The sequence below is a fragment of the Hippopotamus amphibius genome, chromosome 12, assembly GCF_030028045.1.
Source record: "Hippopotamus amphibius kiboko isolate mHipAmp2 chromosome 12, mHipAmp2.hap2, whole genome shotgun sequence".
Lineage (NCBI taxonomy): Eukaryota > Metazoa > Chordata > Mammalia > Artiodactyla > Hippopotamidae > Hippopotamus > Hippopotamus amphibius.
The window spans coordinates 29,808,612-29,827,244 of record NC_080197.1 but is presented as its reverse complement, the minus strand read 5'-3'; the positions used below and the strand labels follow the sequence as shown (position 1 = coordinate 29,827,244).

The 18,633-nt window shown below is 45.7% G+C and overlaps 1 protein-coding gene across 2 annotated transcripts in view; it reads left to right on the top strand.

Annotated features, from left to right (window-relative positions):
* The window catches only part of LOC130833267 (signal-regulatory protein beta-1-like), a 31,593-nt gene extending 18,177 nt beyond the window's left edge, over positions 1-13,416 (top strand). The window contains exons 2-5 of one of the 2 annotated variants that reach the window (XM_057702721.1): positions 932-1,288; positions 6,968-7,288; positions 7,871-8,203; positions 13,316-13,416. In XM_057702721.1, the coding sequence (XP_057558704.1) occupies positions 932-1,288; positions 6,968-7,288; positions 7,871-8,203; positions 13,316-13,416 (1,112 nt within the window). Of the gene's footprint in view, positions 1-931; positions 1,289-6,967; positions 7,289-7,870; positions 8,204-13,309 lie in introns of both variants that reach the window. The other variant, XM_057702720.1, reaches the window with a different exon arrangement.
* Positions 13,417-18,633: the final 5,217 nt, after the last annotated feature.

Here is an 18,633-nt window from a genome sequence, read left to right as displayed (position 1 = left end):
AATATCCTAGATAATCAGTGTGGGCCTAATATAAGCTTATAATAAGGAGGCAGAAAAGCCAAAGTTAGAGGACAACTGACAATGGAAGCAAGACAGGAAGATGGAAACCATGAGAACATGAGGATAGACAGTCTCAAGAATTTGGAGGAGCAATGATCAGAGCCTGCAGAAGAACTGAAGCCCAACTGACTCCTTCATTTTAGTCCAGTAACACCATTTTTGGTCCTTTGACATCCAGATTTATAAGATAATAAAACTGTCATTTTAAGCCAAGAAATGTTTGATAATTTATTACAGTAGCCTTAGGTAACTAATATAACGTGACTATGTCACTGGAAAAATCCCAGGGACTTGAAACAATGTTTTACTTTCTTCTTAAACTCAATGTTCATTGTGTGTTGGGAGCTCTGCACGTCACTTTCACTCATGTATCCAGGTTGCTGGAGCCCACCCCATCAGGAGTATCTGGATCTCTGGGGAAGAGGGACGTTGGACCATAAAGGTTCTTGCAGTTAAATGAATAACCTACAAATTCATCCATCAGTTCTCCTCACAACTCAGTGTCTAAAAAATGCATGTGGTCCCACCTAATGCGCAGGCCAGAAGTGCAACAGTCTGTGAGGCCACAAAGTGAAGAGTCAGAAGTATTTGGTGAAACATGAGATTTCCAGAGAGGGCCAAGTACTCAAATCCATTCTTTGCCACATCATTAAGCTCTCTGAGCCTCAGTTCCTCTCTTATATTAGAGGTTGTATTAGGGTCTCATGTTACAGGCTCACGGTGCAGGTTGCATGCAATGGACATGCAATAGGTTGAGTTCAAGGCTGGCCAAAGGGCACTCAGTTAGTGAAGGTCATCGTTGATAAACACTTGAGAAAACCTACAAGATCACATAAGGATGAATGAATAACTGGATTGTGTTTCCCTCCAGGAGTGGCAGGTGAGGACGAGCTGCAGGTGATTCAGCCTGAGAGGTCAGTGTCAGTTGCAGCAGGAGAGACGGCCACGCTGCGCTGCACCATTGTCTCCCTGCTCCCCGTGGGGCCCACTGCGTGGTTCAGGGGAACTGGGCCAGGACGGGAGTTAATCTACAGTCTAAAAGGAGGCCCCTTCCCCCGAGCAGCAACTGTTTCAGATACTACAAGGAGAAACAATACGGACTTTTCCATCCACATCAGTAACATCACCCCAGCAGACACTGGTGTCTACTACTGTGTGAAGTTCAAGAAAGGAGAACCTAACGACAGGGAAGTTAAGTCTGGACCAGGCACTCATCTCACTGTGAGCCGTGAGCATGGCCTATGTCTCCTTCTTCCCCTGGTCTCTGACAACAAGGGAACAACAATGCCCTCCACTCTTTGAGGAAAAAAAAAAACAATCAGGTGCAGCAGTGGGTGCTTATATCATGATGTGGACATGATCTGATGTCACTCCCTTCTACAGATCAGGGAAGTTGAGGCCTGTGGGGGTCATGCTATTTGCTGAAGGGCCCATGGCTGTTAAAAGGGGGGGAAAGTCTAGAAACCAGTCTGCCTGGCTCCTCATCCCTTGTCTTTTCAATCCCATCCAGCCCTTTGACTCCAGGGATGAGGGAGCTGAAAGTCTGGGTGCCTTGCCCTGTCACAGGCCAGACCTCACTTCCTGCTTCCAGAGAGTGCTCCCTTCCATGTGGCTGAGTCTTCTCTCTATTCAGCATGTACTGAGCACCTACTGTGTCCCAGGCTCTGCTCTGCATGCTGTGGAAGCAGCAGTGAACAAAGCAGACCAGGGCTCTCTTCTCCTGAAGCTTATGTCCTCGTCCCTTCCCCAGAGGAGAAATCCATCCAGGCAGGGAGGGAAGAATGGGTTTCTTTATTTCCTCTTCAGAACCATCACCCTGAGAAGAATTTCCCAGAGGCATAGGTTTCAGCATTTACTCTGCTGGCTCTGCTTGAAGGAGATGCCCAGAGGTTTGGTGTCTCCTGGGCATCTGGTGAGAAAACCCTCCTGTGACTCAGGATTGACTCACAGTCACTGAAGGCTCCAAGCATAGCTGTGTCATCTCAGAGTGTCCCTCCCAGGGAAGAGGTTCCCCATGCAGGTGACTTAGGGGCAGCCCCACTGAGGTAGCAAAGGTTCATTTAGAATTTTCTGACAAAGACCATGGATCCTCTTTCTAACTCCTGAATCCTGGGCTGTCAGCACCGGAAGGACCTGCAGACACCATCCTCCCAACCCCCCCATGTACAGATGCGGGCCTGACGCCAAGAGGTGACAGGGGCCCAGACCACAGTCCCATGGTCAGTGAGTGAGGGGATCCTTCCAGAACCAAGTCTGATTCCAGGCCAAGCTCCTTCTTGCACCAGCATTGGAACTGGTTTCATGGAAGAGCCTGGCACATAGGAGGTGCAAATTAAAATTCCTTGAAATAACCATTGAGCAGACTCTTTTCATTGCTTTCCCAAAGGTTCAGACTGCTCCTTGCATTCAGACCCTGAGTCCCGAGGTGGCTGGGAACCTCTCCCTACTTTCAGCCACGTGATCCCAAATCTCTCATCCTACATCAGCACTTAGAGCTGCCCAGTGATTCAACAGGTACTTCACACTCAGCGTATGGAGACAAAATTGTTCATTTTACAGTCTCCTGTTGACAAATACTCAGTTGTTCCTAATCTTCAAACAGCACTGCAGTGGAGAACTTTTCCACATGTCACTCTCCTCTCGGAGGAAATATCCACTGGAAGCGGCGTTGCTAGATCAGAGAGTATGTGTATTTCATTTGTGTGATCATATTGCCAAATTTCCCTCCTAGTCATGGTGGCAAATGAAGTTCCCCAAACTCCAGGCATCAGCAGTGAAGGTGGACTTATCTTGATTTTGCAGCTATTACTAAACTTCCCAGATGGTGGGTCCCTTGCCCCGCCAATCACAGGTCGTAGATGGCTCCCCCGCCACTCAGACCTGCTGCCTCCCTGGAGGCTGCTCACCCTCTTCCCCAGGCCGCCTGCCCTGATGATTCCCTGGAGGAGAAAGGAGGGAGGGGAGGGGCCAGGGAGCAGCAGCCTGTAGATGCTGAATCTTCCTCATGGCGTTCACTCCTTATAACCAGGGCTCTGAGGGAGGGGATCATCTGTTGCCTTTTTCAGATGAGGACGCTGAGGCTCAGAGAGGGCGCCTGATTTGTGAGCCGGTAGGGGAGCCAAGATTGAACCCCAAGTACCTTGACTCACAGTCCTGCTCTCTGCAATGCCTGAGGTGCTGGTCAACGTGTGGGGAAACCTCCAGCCCTGTCCTCTTAAAATTTTATATTGTTCTTTTCTTTAACAATAAGCATTTCTAAAAGTCCCATGAAGGAGGCAAGTCTCGCTTTACAACAGATCAGATACTGCAGTGTCTCCTGATGTGCTGAATGTTGCGAAGAGACCGGGCTCAGCACACGTAAAAGCATCAGGAGTGTTTCTCCCCCTTGTGGTGATGTGGACCCTTCACTGTGGGGGCAGCTCTGGGAAGAGTAGTGTGGACAGAGCGGAGAGGGGCCACTGCAATCCCCACAGCAGGTGCTCCCCCATTCCTGGCTCTGCAGACTGAGGATGAGGAGCGGGAGCTGTTCCCTAGAGGGTGCTGGAGGCCCCGTGTGAGCAAGAGTTCTTATTTTAGACTCACATATCAGGAGCCCTGTGGCTACAGCATCTCCAGGCCTGGGCACTCGGACGCTACTCCTCCCTATAGTTGCTTGAAGTCGAAATCTCAGAGGCAAAAGGGGAGGGTGGAGGTCAATGTGGGGGCTTGTGAAGGTGGGGTGCTTGCTCAGCTGATAGACATGAAAGCTTGGAGATGACAGGAAATACTTCTGGGACACAATGAGGGGAGTGTGAGGACTCAGCCCCTTCAATTCTCTGAGCCTCAGTTTTCTCATCTGTAAAGTGGCGATAATCATGGTCTCCTTTGAGGAGAATTGGAAGGATTTGAGGCGCTCTGCCTGGGTGCACAGAGTATAGAACCTTAAATTGCGGTGTTATTTTATGGCTGTGACCAGTGCCCTGTGCTGGGCCCCATTTCCTCACCTGTAGAAAGTGGATAATCACACCAACCTTTGCAGGGTGTCCTGAGGATACAATGACCTGGTGACAGGACAGCCCCTCAGTGAGGGATGGTGCTGGCCTCCCAGGCTCTGTGGCCCTGAGCAAGTCTCAGTTCCCTCTGTCCTCAGTTTCCCCATCTGTGAAATGGTGGTAATCCCACTACCTTTCAGGGGTCTGTGCTGACTGGAGAGGATCTAGAAAGCCCTGGATATGGTGGGTTAGGGTGTTACTCAGTGGTTGAGAGCACAGCGCACAGTGGTTGAGAGCCTGGGCCGAGCCCCCTGCCAGAGCCCCCATGCCAGCTCTGCACTGTCCTGGCTCTGGGACCACTCACGAGTCCCTCCTCACATTGGGGTTAGGTGTCCGCATGCAGCAATGACAGCACTGCCCTCACAGAGCAGCTGCAGGGACTGAGTGAGGGATGCATGTCATGAGCTTAGAGCAGAGCCTGGCACGTGGTACATGTTCCACCCACGTGAGCTCTTCTCAGAGGACCTTGGACGGGAAGCTTTCCCTCCTGGACTAAGTACAACTGCAGTTGGGGTAGGGCTGCGTGCCTATCAAACTTGCCTGCTCTTTGGAACCATCTGGGAAACCTCCAAAACTCCCCAGACCCTGGCTCTACCCTAGAAATTAGGATACAATAGGTCAGATGAAGTTTTAACTCCTGCAGAGGGTGCTGGTGCCCAGCCAGGGCAGAGGAGCCCTGAGCTACGTGTTCTCTGAGGTCACAGAGGGAAAACTGTGGTTTTCCCTGGCCAAGGTGGGTCCCCTATAGAGCCTGGGTTGGAAGAACAGCTCTCCCAGGTGTGGGTGCTTCAGAATAGCCTGTGAAGGTGACAGCTCTTAGGAGGCCCAAGAAAGTCAGCCCCAGTCGATTGGCGGGGACAGAACCCACCTCCAACAGAGCTCACCTGGGCTGAGCGGGGCTTCCTGCCTACTCAGAACACCCTGTGCAGACCCAGGATTCATTGCTGGGGAAACCTTCCCATCTTTGAACTCACCTGAGTCTAAAGAGGTTCTGGTATCTCTGCAAACACTTCCTGCCCAGCCCAGAGCCCTCCTGCCTCAACAGCCACAGTGACACTGACAAGATTTGTCCTTCCTCCTTTCAAAATGCTTCCAGCTCCTGGAAGAGCTGATGTGCAGGAAAATGCCTGTGATGTCCTGTGTGTTTTGAAAGCCAATTCCCCAGACTTGTTTCCTGAGGGGATTATTTTTAAAAGTGGAAACAGATTCATAATTTGGTGTTTGTACTGTTTTTACATGTAGATGTTTGCATGGCGCTGCACGGAGCAGGATTTGAGACTCTTTTTGGTGTTCCTATTGTTGCTTTTGTTTTGTCTTCTTACTGCCTAAAAAGTATATAGGTAATTTCAGAAGCAGAATGGCCAGATCTTATAATAACCATCATGGGTGTCATTGATTAAGCGCCTGCTATATGCAGGCTCTGGGCTTTACATACATCCTCATTCATCTTACCAGGTGGTGCTTGTATGCATTGTGTCCAGAAAGAGACAGTGAGGCTCAAGGATAACAAACAGTGATGCTAAAATCAATCAGTCCTGTGTGTGATGAGATGGGCTCTGACCTTTACTCACTGGGTGTCCTTGGCCAGCTGCATCCTCCCTGAGCCACATCCCATAAATGGGGCCACTCTCAAGCCTCCCTCTCAGGGCTGGCGGGGCGATTAAAGAGCTGAGGGTGATGGAGAAATGAGGTGATATTTAGGCTGGGAAGAAACTCTGGACAAGTAGTAACTGATCACAGCATCTTGTCCCTTTAGGGGAGTCCAGGATGCTGCTGTTTCTATGACTTGATATATTAAGGTAACTCCTTATTGTGTCCTCCAATGTTTGAGGAGTTTTAGGAAGCAGATTAAATATTTACAAATGCAAATGTTTGTAATATTTGCTGCCTGCCACTTTTTACAGGAGTTGTTGGGTAACAATGAACAATTTGGAGATAGGACAGGACCCTCCTACAGGGAGAAACTGCCCTCATTTGATTTGCTGATTTGTGTGCTTCTGGGTGCTTTGTAGGCCTGGGTCTGTGTCTCTACGGATTAACAGCAATTAAGAAATCAACCACCACTTGTCTCTCACCACTCAGTGATCTTTCTTTTCAACCCAAAACTGAACCAAGAGAAGAACACAGACTCAGAAAAACATCCATTCACCCCCTTTCTTTGAACTTCAAGGATTGATAGCTTAGTCCTACTGGAATATTCATGGAAAGAATGAAACTGATGAAGTAAATTCATAAATACCTGAAGGGAGACCTCTGGATATGCATTCTGGGTTAAAGAGAGATCTGTGTTTCTTTGGGTTTGTGAATCATCTTGTGTTTTACTCACATTAAAAATGCTTCCACTGCCTGATTTAACCCTCATTGCAGCCCTGGGCAGCATAATGCCTGCTTTTCCCTTTCATGGATGAGGAGCTGGGAGGTGCCACAGCCACACCTCCCGTTGTATGGCCAGCCTGGTTCAGCTTCCATGGTGATCCCACTATGACCCTGCTTCCCGTGCATGTACTTTTGTGAGTGGTTTTCTGAAGTCAATTAAGATTTCTAGGGGAGCCCAGCCAGGAAGAGTTAATAGGAGAGTTAATCCAATCAGTACCATTGTTCCTGTGCCCGGATTGGCTGGATAATCACCTGGCAGAGGAAAAAAGGTGGATTTTGACCTCAGGCCTGGAATTTCATGTGGACCCTACCCCTGACTCAGACTCACCTCTGGGAACCTCTGTGTTTCCCCCTATGATGAGAATGAAGACATTGCAATCCCAGAAATATTTGAAGAATTTACAAATAATATATCTGCAAGCTCTTAACATTGTCACAAGCTTTTCCTTAGTGAAGGTCAGCACAATCATGTTCCTTGTTTATAAACGTTCCTTTTGTAGCCAAGCCTTCTCCTCCCGTGGTATCAGGCCCTGCCGTGAGGGCCTCACCCGAGCAGACAGTGAGCTTCACCTGCACATCCCACGGCTTCTCCCCCAGAAACATCTCCCTGAAATGGTTCAAAAATGGCAATGAGCTCTCCGCCTCCCAGACCAACGTGGACCCAGAGGGAGACAGCGTTTCCTACAGCATCTCCAGCACAACCAGGGTGCTGCTGGCCCCGGGGGATGTCCACTCCCAGGTCCTCTGCGAGGTGGCCCACGTCACCCTGCAGGGGGGCCCTCCTCTCCGTGGGACTGCCAAGCTGTCTGAGACCATTCGAGGTAGGTGCCCCTCACACCAGCCCAAGCCCACACCTGCCCCCAAGGCCCCAGCCTGCTCTTCCCCCCTGCTTTTTGCTCCAGGCTTTGAATTGCCTGGAATCTGCTTCCTGACAGTGCGGCCCAATGGCCAGCTTCCTAGATGAGCTGGTTACTCACTACGAATTGAATGCCAGCTTCCAGGTGGACATGTGCCAAGCACTGTGCTAAGCATTATTTCCTTTACTTTACCAAGAGCATCTCCAATTACTGAGCACCTACTACCAGCCAGGCCCTTATGTGCGTGCTGATTTCATTTATTTTGATACAGTTGTTATGTTCCCACTGCATGCCAGGGGCTTATCTTGCTGATTGCAAACATTTTAACCCTAAATAGGAGCTAAGAGGTTTTGAGCACCTACTGTGTGCTTTGCAGTGCGCTTAGTGATTTCACTCATATGCAGTAGACCCTCCGTGTCTGAGCACCTGCTGCCTGCCTGGCTCTGTCCTGGGTGACTCCCTTGCTGTGCTGGGAGCTGTTATCCAGCCCCTCCCCTGTGAGCTGTCTGTTCCATAAGGTCAGAGCTTCTGCCTGTGCTGTTTCAGTTCCGCCCACCTTGGAGGTTACCCAACACCCCACAGCGGGGAACCAAGTGAACATCTCCTGCCACGTGAACAAGTTCTACCCTCAGCGCCTACAGCTGACCTGGCTGGAGAATGGAAATTTGACCCGAACAGAAACAGCCTCGACCCTCACAGAGAACAAGGACAGGAACTTTAACCGGATGAGCTGGCTCCTGGTGACCTCATCTGCCCACAGGGAGGCCGTGCTGCTCACCTGCCAGGTGGAGCATGACGGGCAGCCAGCTGTCACCAAAAACTATACCCTGGAGCCCGCTGCTCCCCAGAAGGACCAGGGCACCACCAATAAACCCCCTGGTGGGGCCTCCACTCCAACTCACACAGCTCTTTTTTTTTTTAATATTAAAGGTAGTAATTCATGCTTATTATAGAACAATCTAGAAGACAATAGATTTGAAATAGAACTTTAAAGTGAGTTTCCTTTTGCAGATCCCACACTGCCAAGAATGACTCATGGTAAGAGTCTGGTATATTCTTTATCGATCTTCTCACATAAATATCCATGAAGGAAAGTAGGGAAGGAGGGGGATCATCCTGTTCACAGTGTCCTGCTTCTTGCTTTCTTAACTAACAGTGATTATGTCCATCCTTCCCTGACCGCCCACCTCCCACCTCCTTGTTCTTTCTAGGCTCTGCCTAGTCTCTCTCCAGCCTGGACTTTTCCATCCATGTAAGTAACATCACCCCAGTAGACTTCGGCACCTACTTCTCTGTGAAATTCTGGAAAGGGAGCCCTGAGGACATGAAGTTTGAGTCTGGACCAGGCACCCAGAGGACCATGAGTGGTCAGTGCACAGGGCTCCTTTGTCCTCTGATTTGGGATAGTGGACCAGCAATGCTCACAACAGCTCACTGCACATTGACGCAATGCAGATCTCAGTTCAGCCGTGATCTCCCTTCCTGCTTCAACCAGCCAGAGGATTTGGAGTTTACGGAACGGACTCAGGAAGCAATGGGTGGGGGATGCTGTTGAAGATTTGTTTCCTTTAGTCCAGGTGATTGGGCTATACTAATCAAGGTGAATCTGAGGCCCTGAGGACAGGAACCACCAGCCTGTACAACAGATACATGCTACTTTGAGACAGGGTCCCCCTCAGCTGGGCATTGTGCCAAGGGCATGTCCCAAGAACAGTCCTCCTTTCTTTAAATACAACATGTCTTGCAGGTTCTCATGTCACATCAAGAGAGGGTCAAGTCAGGTTTCCAGGAATCTTTACTCCAGAAGACATTTCAAAGTCCCACGTTCCTTCCAACATGCCCTATGATGCTGTCCTCATCGGCTGGGTCAACGCTGGGTCATTGAGTGTCTGTGTCCCTGCCTCCTGGAAGCTAAAGAGAGGACGTGGAGAACAAACAACTTCCCTTAAACAAGAGGGGTAGAGAATTTGCATCATTGTGTGCACTTTAACTTAGTCCTGGGTGGACAACCAGTTGTCAATGGAGTCCACAATTGTGTGGTCATGTGGTTAAGGCCATAGATTTTCTGTAAAAGGAATACCCGTGCATACTAATATAATCAATAATAATTCCCTAATATCATTTAAAATGGAGTAGAAATTCAAAATTTCCAAAATATCTTTTATTGTTGTTTTTGTGCACCAAAATTGTTTTTAATTCCTCTGTTAAGTTCTTGGCAAAATTTTTCCATGACACCACCCGAGCCTTGAGAATCTTTTTTTTTTTTTTTGAAAAAGAATTTGAATTGTTTAAGACTACTCAGATTATTCATTTCATATTGTATGAGCTGTGATAGGTTGTGATATTTGAGATATTTTTTCCATTGTCTCTAAGTTGTCAAATTTCTGCCTGTACAGTTGTTCATACCATTCCCTTATTATCCTTTTGATGTCTGCAGGGTCTGTAATGATGTCCTCTGTTTCATTTCTGATACTGGAAATATGTCATTCCTCCTTTTATCTTTGTCAGTTGTACTAGAAATTTTTCAAATTTAGTGGTCTTTTAAAAGAACCCACTCTTTCTGTTTCAGTTTTTTTCTCTACCCTTTCTGTTTATAATTTCACGGATTTTTCTCCTTTATTATTTCCTTCCCTCTGCTTGCTTTGGGTTTATTTTGCTCCTCCTGTTCTCATTTCTTGGGGCAGGAACTTCGATTATTGATTTAGGCTTTTTCTTTTTTCTAGTGCCACACTTGGGTCTCCTGCGCTTGGGCAATTAGGAGAGTGGACCTGGGTGCCTGACTGCTGCGTTCTTTCTCCAGTACTCAGGTCTCTAGCTAGTCTGCCTTCTCTTCCACCTCAGAGTCCTGCTATGTTTGTCCTTTGTGTTATTTCTAGGGTTCACATTGTACTGAACATTGTAAGTGGGAGAGAAGATTTCATGCCATCTTGTCTGGAGAGGCTCAGAAATACTTTGTAATCTTCCATCTCCTGCTGGGGCTCAGGCCATGGCTGTTATGTCTGGGCGCTGCAGGGTGCCTGACCCAGCATGCCTGCTGCTGTACAATGGCTGAAAATGTTTCCAGAGGCATCTAGGCTGTGGCATTGAGCAAAGTGTAAGGCGACCTATGTGACCCTGCTGCCTGGTGTGTCGGAGGGCTCTAGCCACCTCAGTCCTGGGTCCAGTTGATCTGGTGTGAGGATGTATATCAGACTACTTTTTTTTTTAATGATACTGGGGTATTTTACCATACTTATAATCTAGTGGACCTCTTTTCTCTCAGTATGGCATAATCCAATATGTTAACAGAGTTTTTGGTTGGTAGGTTGGTTTTTCTTTTTTCCCCCAAGGAGTGTTTTTGAGTTTTCTTTTCTTTTCATTTTTTTAAGCTCTTTATTGGAATATAATTGCTTTACAATCTTGTACCAGTTTTTGAGGTATACTAAAGTGAATCAGCTGTATTTATACCTATATCCCCATATCCCCTCCCTCCTGAGACTCCCTCCTACTCTCCCTGTCCTGGCCCACTAAGGCATCTCCCATCATCAAGTTGATCTCCCTTTGTTATATAGCAACTTCCCACTAGCTATCTATTTTACAGTTGGTAGTGTATCTATGTCTATGCTACTCTCTCACTTTGTCCCAGCTTCCCCTTCGCCCCACCCCCCAACCCTGTGTCCTCCAGTTCATTCTCTGTATCTGGATCCTTATTCTTACCCTGTAACTGGGCCCATCAGTATCATTTTTGTAGATTCCGTATATATGAGTTAGCATACACTATTTGTTTTCCTCTTTCTGGCTTACTTCACTCAGCATGACAGACTCTAGAACTATCCACCTCATATAGTTCAGTTTCATTCCTTTTTGTGGCTGAGTAATATTACATTGTATATATGTGCCTCATCTTTATCCATCAATCTGCTGATGGTTCTTTAGTTTGCTTCCGTGTCCTGGCTATTGTAAATAGTGCTGCAATGAACATTCTGGTCCATGTTTCTTTTTGGATTATGGTTTTCTCTGGGTATATGCCCAGGAGTGGGATTACTGGGTCATATGGTAGAGCTATTTTTAGTTTTTTAAGGTACCTCCAAACTGTTTTCCATAGTGGCTGTACCAACTTACATTCCCACCAACAGTGCAGGAGGGTTCCCTATTCTCCACACCCTCTCTAACCTTAGCTTTTTCTAGATTTTTTGATGATGGCCATTCTGACCGGTGTGAGGTGATACCTCATTGTGGCTTTGACTTGCATTTCTCTGATGATGAGTGATGTTGAGCATCTTTTCATGTGGTTGTTAGCCATCTGTATGTCTTCTTTGGAGAAATGTCTATTTAGGTCTTCTGCCCATTTGTGGATTGGGTTATTTGCTTTTTTGGTATTAAGCTGCATGAGCTGTTTGTATATTTGGAGATTAATCCTTTATCCGTTGCTTCATTGGCAAGTATTTTCTCCCATTCTGAGGGTTGTCTTCTTCTCTTGTTTATGGTTTCTTTGGCTGTGCAAAATCTTTTAAGTCTCATGAGGTCCCATTTGTTTATTCTTGATTTTATTTCCATGATTCTAGGAGGTGGGTCAAAAAGGATCTTGCTTTGATATATGTCATAAGGTGTTCTGCCTATGTTTCCCTCTAGAAGTTTTATTGTGTCTGGCCTTGCCTTTAGGTCTTTAATCCGTTTTGAGTTTATTTTTGCATATGGTGTTAGGAAGTGTCCTAATTTCATTCTATTACATGTAGCTGTCCAATGTTCCCAGCACCGCTTATTGAACAGGCTGTCATTTTTCCATTGTATATTCTTGCCTCCTTTGTCAAAGATAAGGTGTCCATATATGCTTGGGTTTACCTCTGGGTTCTCTATTCTGTTCCATTGATCTTCCTTTGTATTTTTGTGCCAGTAGGTAGGTTGGTTTTGATAGTGGGAGAAAGGTTCTGAGTCCTCTAATTTTTTGGTTCTCCTTTGTATTTCAGGAACCTAAATCCCTTCCCCCTGCGTTTTTCTTTTTCCCTTCACCACTTAATTGGCAAACAGCATTTCTTCCTTCTTTCTGCCTCTTCTAACAAGAAGTTTTGCTGTGTAAATCGTGCCTGTCCATTTATTCACATCTGTCCTCCTTAATTAGGTTCGTATACTCATTGTAAATAATTACCATGTTTAGTGTTTAATAAAAGACACATGCATTATCATACAGTTGGAGAAGTCAGAGGTCTACAATGGGTGGCTGGGCTGCATTCCTTCTGAAGGTTCTGGAGGGGAATCCATTTCCTTGCCTTTTCCAGCTCCCAGAGGTGTCCACACTGCTTGACAGAGGGCCCTGCATTTCTCTGACCTCTGCTTCTAATGTCACTCTCCTTCTCCTACTGCCCTGCCATCATCTTTTACTTATAAGAATCTTTGTGATTTCATGGGCTCTGCTTGGAAAATCCAAGATAAGGTGCCATCTCAAGATGCTTAACTTGATCACTACTGATCACCCCTTTTGACATGTATGGTAATACATGCACAGATCTGAGGATTCTGTGCTTATGCTTTTAAGTCAAGTGTACATTGAAAGCCCTTCCTATTGCCCTGCGCACTGCACTGCAGGACACTTTTCCAATATTTTCAAAGCTTAGGGAAATGTAACACTGGTGGTGGTATTTACAAATAACTCTAGATTCCTGTCTTATCTGCCTTGTCTCTTTCTCCTGCAATTTCCTGGTGGCTGGTTGAGGATGGGATTGCAGCCTAGTGAGAGATTATTCACTAGGATTTGCTGACTATTACCTGTCTCAGAATTATTTTTACCTCTGGCATTTTTACAGGACAAGGCAGGCCCAGAATAGAGTGAGTGAGAATGAATGACCTTTATACCCTGATTTCTCCCTCTAGCTTGAGCCCAGGACAGGATGTAGCTCAAAGCCTCATATTGCTGCAGGCCCAGATGGCCTCAGATGAAGTAAGTGGAGGCCCGTGGGACTGGCTCCTGTGTGATCACTCTAATGATGTCTCCTGTCTCTTGATTTCCAGGCACAGAACTGTCTTCTCCTCTCCTGGCAGCTCTCCTCCTAGGCCCCAAGGTTGTGCTGCTGGTCGGTGTCTCTGTCATCTGTGTCCACAGGAAGCATTGGGCCTGACTGTAAGATATGTGGGAGGGAGGGCAGGACAAGATCTGTCCTAGAAGACACAGGTCAGTAGGGAGGCCAACCAACAGGCCCCACAGGGTCAGGGCCCACGTGGAGTTAAGAGAAGGGAACACACTTCCCTCAATAACCTCTAAGAGGTTCTCAACTCCCAGGAGAAATGTGAGGTCCTATAGGAGGTGGGCTGCATCAGGGGTTTTCAAAGGTTGTCTTTTCAGGTTTCTGTGGAGGAAGTGGGCAGAGAGTGCTGAATGAGGAGCACCTGAGTAGGTGGAGACTGTTTCTAGATCACTTGAACTGTGGGGCTCCTTGAGGCAAAAGGAATCCACAATTCAGTGTAAAGTTGAGACGTCCTGAATTGGCTGTTCTGAGCGAGTGTCCTGCTCTGACCCTCCGTGTGCCAGAGTGGAAGGGCTGGGGAAGGGGCATCAGGACCTGGGGAGGACGCTGAGGGGACAGAGGACAGAGTCCTATCCCAGGGGCTGCCTATCATTTCAGGGCAGGCATCCCAGGAGGAGAACCCCTGGGTATGTGGGAGGCATGCAGGGAACATTTCCTGAGTGGCGAGCAGATAGTGAAATATCAACATGTTTCCCACAGGTCCTTCCTTCCTCCCTGCCAGGTGCCACCATAGTCTCTGCTGCCTCCTTCCCTCCCTGAGAGTCCCAGCCTAGGAGAAGGACCCAGCTGGGGGCTTCCACGACTCTGCTCCCAAACCCTCCCCTCCCCTCCATGGAGACATATCCGCTGCTCCTGAGCTGCTTCTTAGAGTCCTTGGAGGCCTCTGATTTGGGTCTTCACTTGTGGCCCTGGGCAGGGAAATGGGAAGTAGCTCTGGACAGTGACTCACGACATCCCCCTGGAATGTGAGAAATAAGTCGAATCAACACGTCAGGATGTCACTCATCATCACCTTGGACCTGGCCATGAACCACACACACATGTCCCTATGCTAAGGAGTTAGTGTCTTCTGGATTCCTGCATTCACTTACTCCCCACCCTTTGAGGTTCTCTATTTCTTCTTTAGTACAAATGATTCCCCAATTTTGTTTTAAAAAAATTATTCTCCTCCCTCATTGTCTAAATAGCCTGCTTGTTAAACCTAGAAATTAGTTTGAAATTAGAGCTGTCAAACCCATCTCTCTGTGATGGGAAGGGGAGTTTTTCTATCAGCTTGTATCCTTCCTTACCTTGCTGCTCACGGTAAACATACCATGTCCAGAAGCCTGGAGTCATCCTTGATTCCTCTTTCTGTTATAGCCCATATTCAATTCTGCCTTCAAAGTGGTTATGTCCAGTGGTGAGGTGGTAAATCTTTAACAATTGATTCTCCAAAAGAAAAAAAAAAGAAAGAAAGAAAGAGAGAAAGAAAAGCCTGACAATTTCTTGGTGTAAATACTCCCAAAGTAGTCACTTTCAAGTTACCCACATTTAAACAGCTAGCTTTCAAAATTCCTGAAAATGTAAATCCTGGTTCTCATGAGCTGGTCCAAGCCTCCTCCAGCACACCACTGGGTTGTATCCATAATCTACACATTCTCACACCCACTTCTACTGCCTGGTCCCAGCCACCATCATCTCTTTCTGCACCATTGCTATGATCTCTGACTGGCTTTCCTTTTTCAGCCTCAGTGATTGTTTGCTAATATACGTCAAATCCTATCACTCTTCTGCTTCCTCTCCCCACGTGTCTGCATGGTTAACTCTCTCTTCTTTCCAGCATCTGCTCAGATGTGACTTTATCAAAGGCACCGTTCATACACCATCCTGTATAAAATATCAATTCCTCTCTCACCCTGGCATTCCATGACCTCTTAACGTGCTTAATTTGTTTCCTGAGCACTTATTACCATCTGACATAGGCAGTTCTCACTATGTATTGTAGAGAAAGACAAAAAAAAAATTACTGTGTACACTGAATCATGGACAGTAATCAATGGGAGAAATAATGTTTGTTCTGTGATCTTTAAAATTTGCTTTCAAAACATTAGAAACTCTCTTACTGTCCGCTTCAAATTTATAGAGAAAAAATAGCAAAACTAATAACATGTGGTTTGACAAATTAGAAAGACTGAGAGTTAAAGCAATTTATTTCTTTATAAAAAGTTATCCGAAGTGTTTGAACAGTGCTGGCCTTCTTCTTGTGTAATTTACAATATAAGAGCATCTTTTTCACAGCTTTGTGAATTATCATGCTCCTTGCTAAGTTTGGGTCAGTTTCTGACATTTTATGCCTTATACCCTCAATGTTGTAAAATCTTTACAAAACTTCCTTTAATTAGAAGTAGTTTCTGCTGTCACTTCCTCTGGGACATTGTCACCCTTTTTCCCACCACCACTTTCCTCACTTATATGGTAAGTTTGCCTTCACGAAGTTCTTCTGACTGCCTATCTGGAATCTTTCTAACAGTATCAAGTTACTATTGCCATGGTCAGCGATTTCTTCTGTACACCATTTATATTCAGTTTGAATATAACCTCTGACATCATTCATGTTTTGCCTCTCCATTGCACTTTCATCTTTGCTGCTGGTTCTCTTTCATAATGATTCATTTTGTAAATGTCATGTGGGTTCATCACTAGGAGAAAGGTGACAATACAACTACATATTTTGCTGTCTGTGCCTAAACTGAGTAACAGAGTCACAGTGACCAATCACTTTCAAAGAACTGATATGATTGGTTGGTGATCAGGATAAGCATCTGCTAGTATATCATGATTTGTGGACTGAAGTAGACTTCGCAGCAAAGTTGTACTTCATGCAGTTGTTCGCAGTGGTAAATTTCCTGAGGCAACTGAAGTCTGAACTGTGTGTTGGGGCACTGATGTTACTTAACTAAACTGAAATTCACGCACCAGGGAAAATGAACCCTGATATGTGTGCTGTCTCTTCCTCAAACAGGAGGTCAGTTCTATGAGAAGGAACTCTGAATCCTCAGTTGCCAGAACAGTGACTGCCACATACTAGGCCATTACCATTTATTTTAATAAGTGATTGAATTAGTTTTTACTAGATGCTGGATTTCAAAAGAAAAAGTATCTAATTCAATCACCTGACTTGTGTTTTAAAGTCCTTTCATTAAAGGCTAATCTCCCTTCTTTGTACATTGAAATCCTCTCAAAAATTCACTATCCTTCAGAAAGCAAGGAAGTGAAAAACCAAAGAAAATAAAACAGAAGAAAGGAAAAACTGACATTGATTAGAGTTTGTCAAAAGGGCTGAAAAGCAACTGAAGAAGGTGCCAATGGACAAAGCTGAAACAATTTGAGCAACAAATAAAGTATTGGAAATATACATATTATGAATGATACTGTCCCCTCAAAATTCACATTTTAGAATGCAAATGCCCAAGGTGACCATGTCAGAAGTTGCAGCATTTGCAATGTGATTACTTCACAAGAGCACTTCCTTCATGAATTGGATTTGTACCCTTGTAAAAAGGACCCCCAACATCTCCCTAGCCCCTTCTGCCTTGTGAGGATACAATGAGAAATCTGCAATCCGGAAGAGGGCCCTCACCCATTCAGACGGCCACTCTGATTGCGAAATTCAAGCTTCCAGAACTGTGAGCAATATATGTCTGTTGTAAGCCATCCAGGCTGTGATAGTTTGTTATAGGCCCAAATAGACTAAGATTATAACCCAACATATAACATAAATACCTGTGAGTCCATAGTGATATAAATAAGTAATTGAATGCATTAATAACTGGAGGAGAATTTTACAAAACCTTCTATGTAGGAAATTTCCAAATTATTTATGTAGATACATCACTCTAAAGAAGGGGAAACCCAGTTCTTCACTCCTGAAATATGAGGTACACATGGTGAATCTCTTCCAAGATGGCAGAATTGAAGGACGAAAAATGGGTAACTAAACAGTTGGGGAAACTGACACATACAAGTGAGCAAGGTAATTAACATTTCATCAACAATCATAAATCAACATCAATAGGCATAAATCATGCAGATTTGATGAAAATGGCGCTTTTCTTCTCAATCTTCTTCCCGCAAACCCATAACCCTATTTTGACTATGCAAAAAGCATCAGACAATTGTCATAGAGGGACATCCTGCAATACATCTGAGCAATATTCATCAGATTTCTCAAAATCATCAAAGGAAAGTCAGAGAAGCTGTCACAGCTGAGGGGAGCCTCAGGAGACACGGCAAGTAAATGTGTGTGGTGTCCTGAATGGGATCGTGGAACAAACGAAAACTTTATGCAGAACATAAGGAAGCCTCTTATGGACCGAACGTTTGTGTCTCTCCAAAGTTCATATGTCCCAATCTAATCCCTGGGATTTGCAGGTGGGCCTTTGGGAAGGAATTAGGTCATGAGGATGGAGCCCTTTCCCAGAAGGTCACATGGTTGGAATCATGCAGCACGTCCATGCTTCCTTTCAGTTATTAATAAGCATAGAAGATACCTCCACATCTTGTCAGGGCTTGAGAGCTTATTTCATTTTAGTTCAGAATAATATTTGATTATCTGGATTTACCAATTTCCTTACCAATTCACCTACCAGAGGTCATCTTGGTTGCTTCCAAATTATTGCAAGTATGAATAAAGCTACTATGAACTTCAGGGAGACTCTTGCAAGCTTCTCTCCCAGCTTCTAGTAACCTCAAACATTCCTTGGATTGTAGATGGCATTCCCCTGTGTCTTCATATCATCTTATTTCTGTGAATGACAGCTCAGCTAAGCTGGGCCTGAACTCCTGATTCACAGAAGCTATGAAATAAACAACCTGTCATTTTTAACGCCATTATGTTTGTGGTAATATGTTATTCATCAATAGAAAACAAATAAACTAAGACTGAGAAATCCTTCAAGAGAAAGTTCTTCATAGGTTTGTAGAACTCGCCTTGCAAACACTCTGTGTACTTTTTTTTTTTATTTTTTTGGGGGTACACTAAGTTCAATCATCTGTTTTATATAAGTATCCCCGTATTCCCTCCCTTCCTTGACTCCCCCAGCCTCGAGTCCCCCCCACCCTCCCCACCCCAGTCCTCTAAGGCATCTTCCATCCTCGAGTTGGACTCCCTTTGTTATACAACAACTTCCCACTGACTCTCTGTTTTACAGTTGGTAGTATATATATGTCTGTGCTACTCTCTTGCTTCATCTCAGCCTCCCCGTCACCCCCTGCCCCCTCCCAAACCTCGAGGTCTCCAGTCCATTCTCTGTATCTGCATCCTTGATCTTG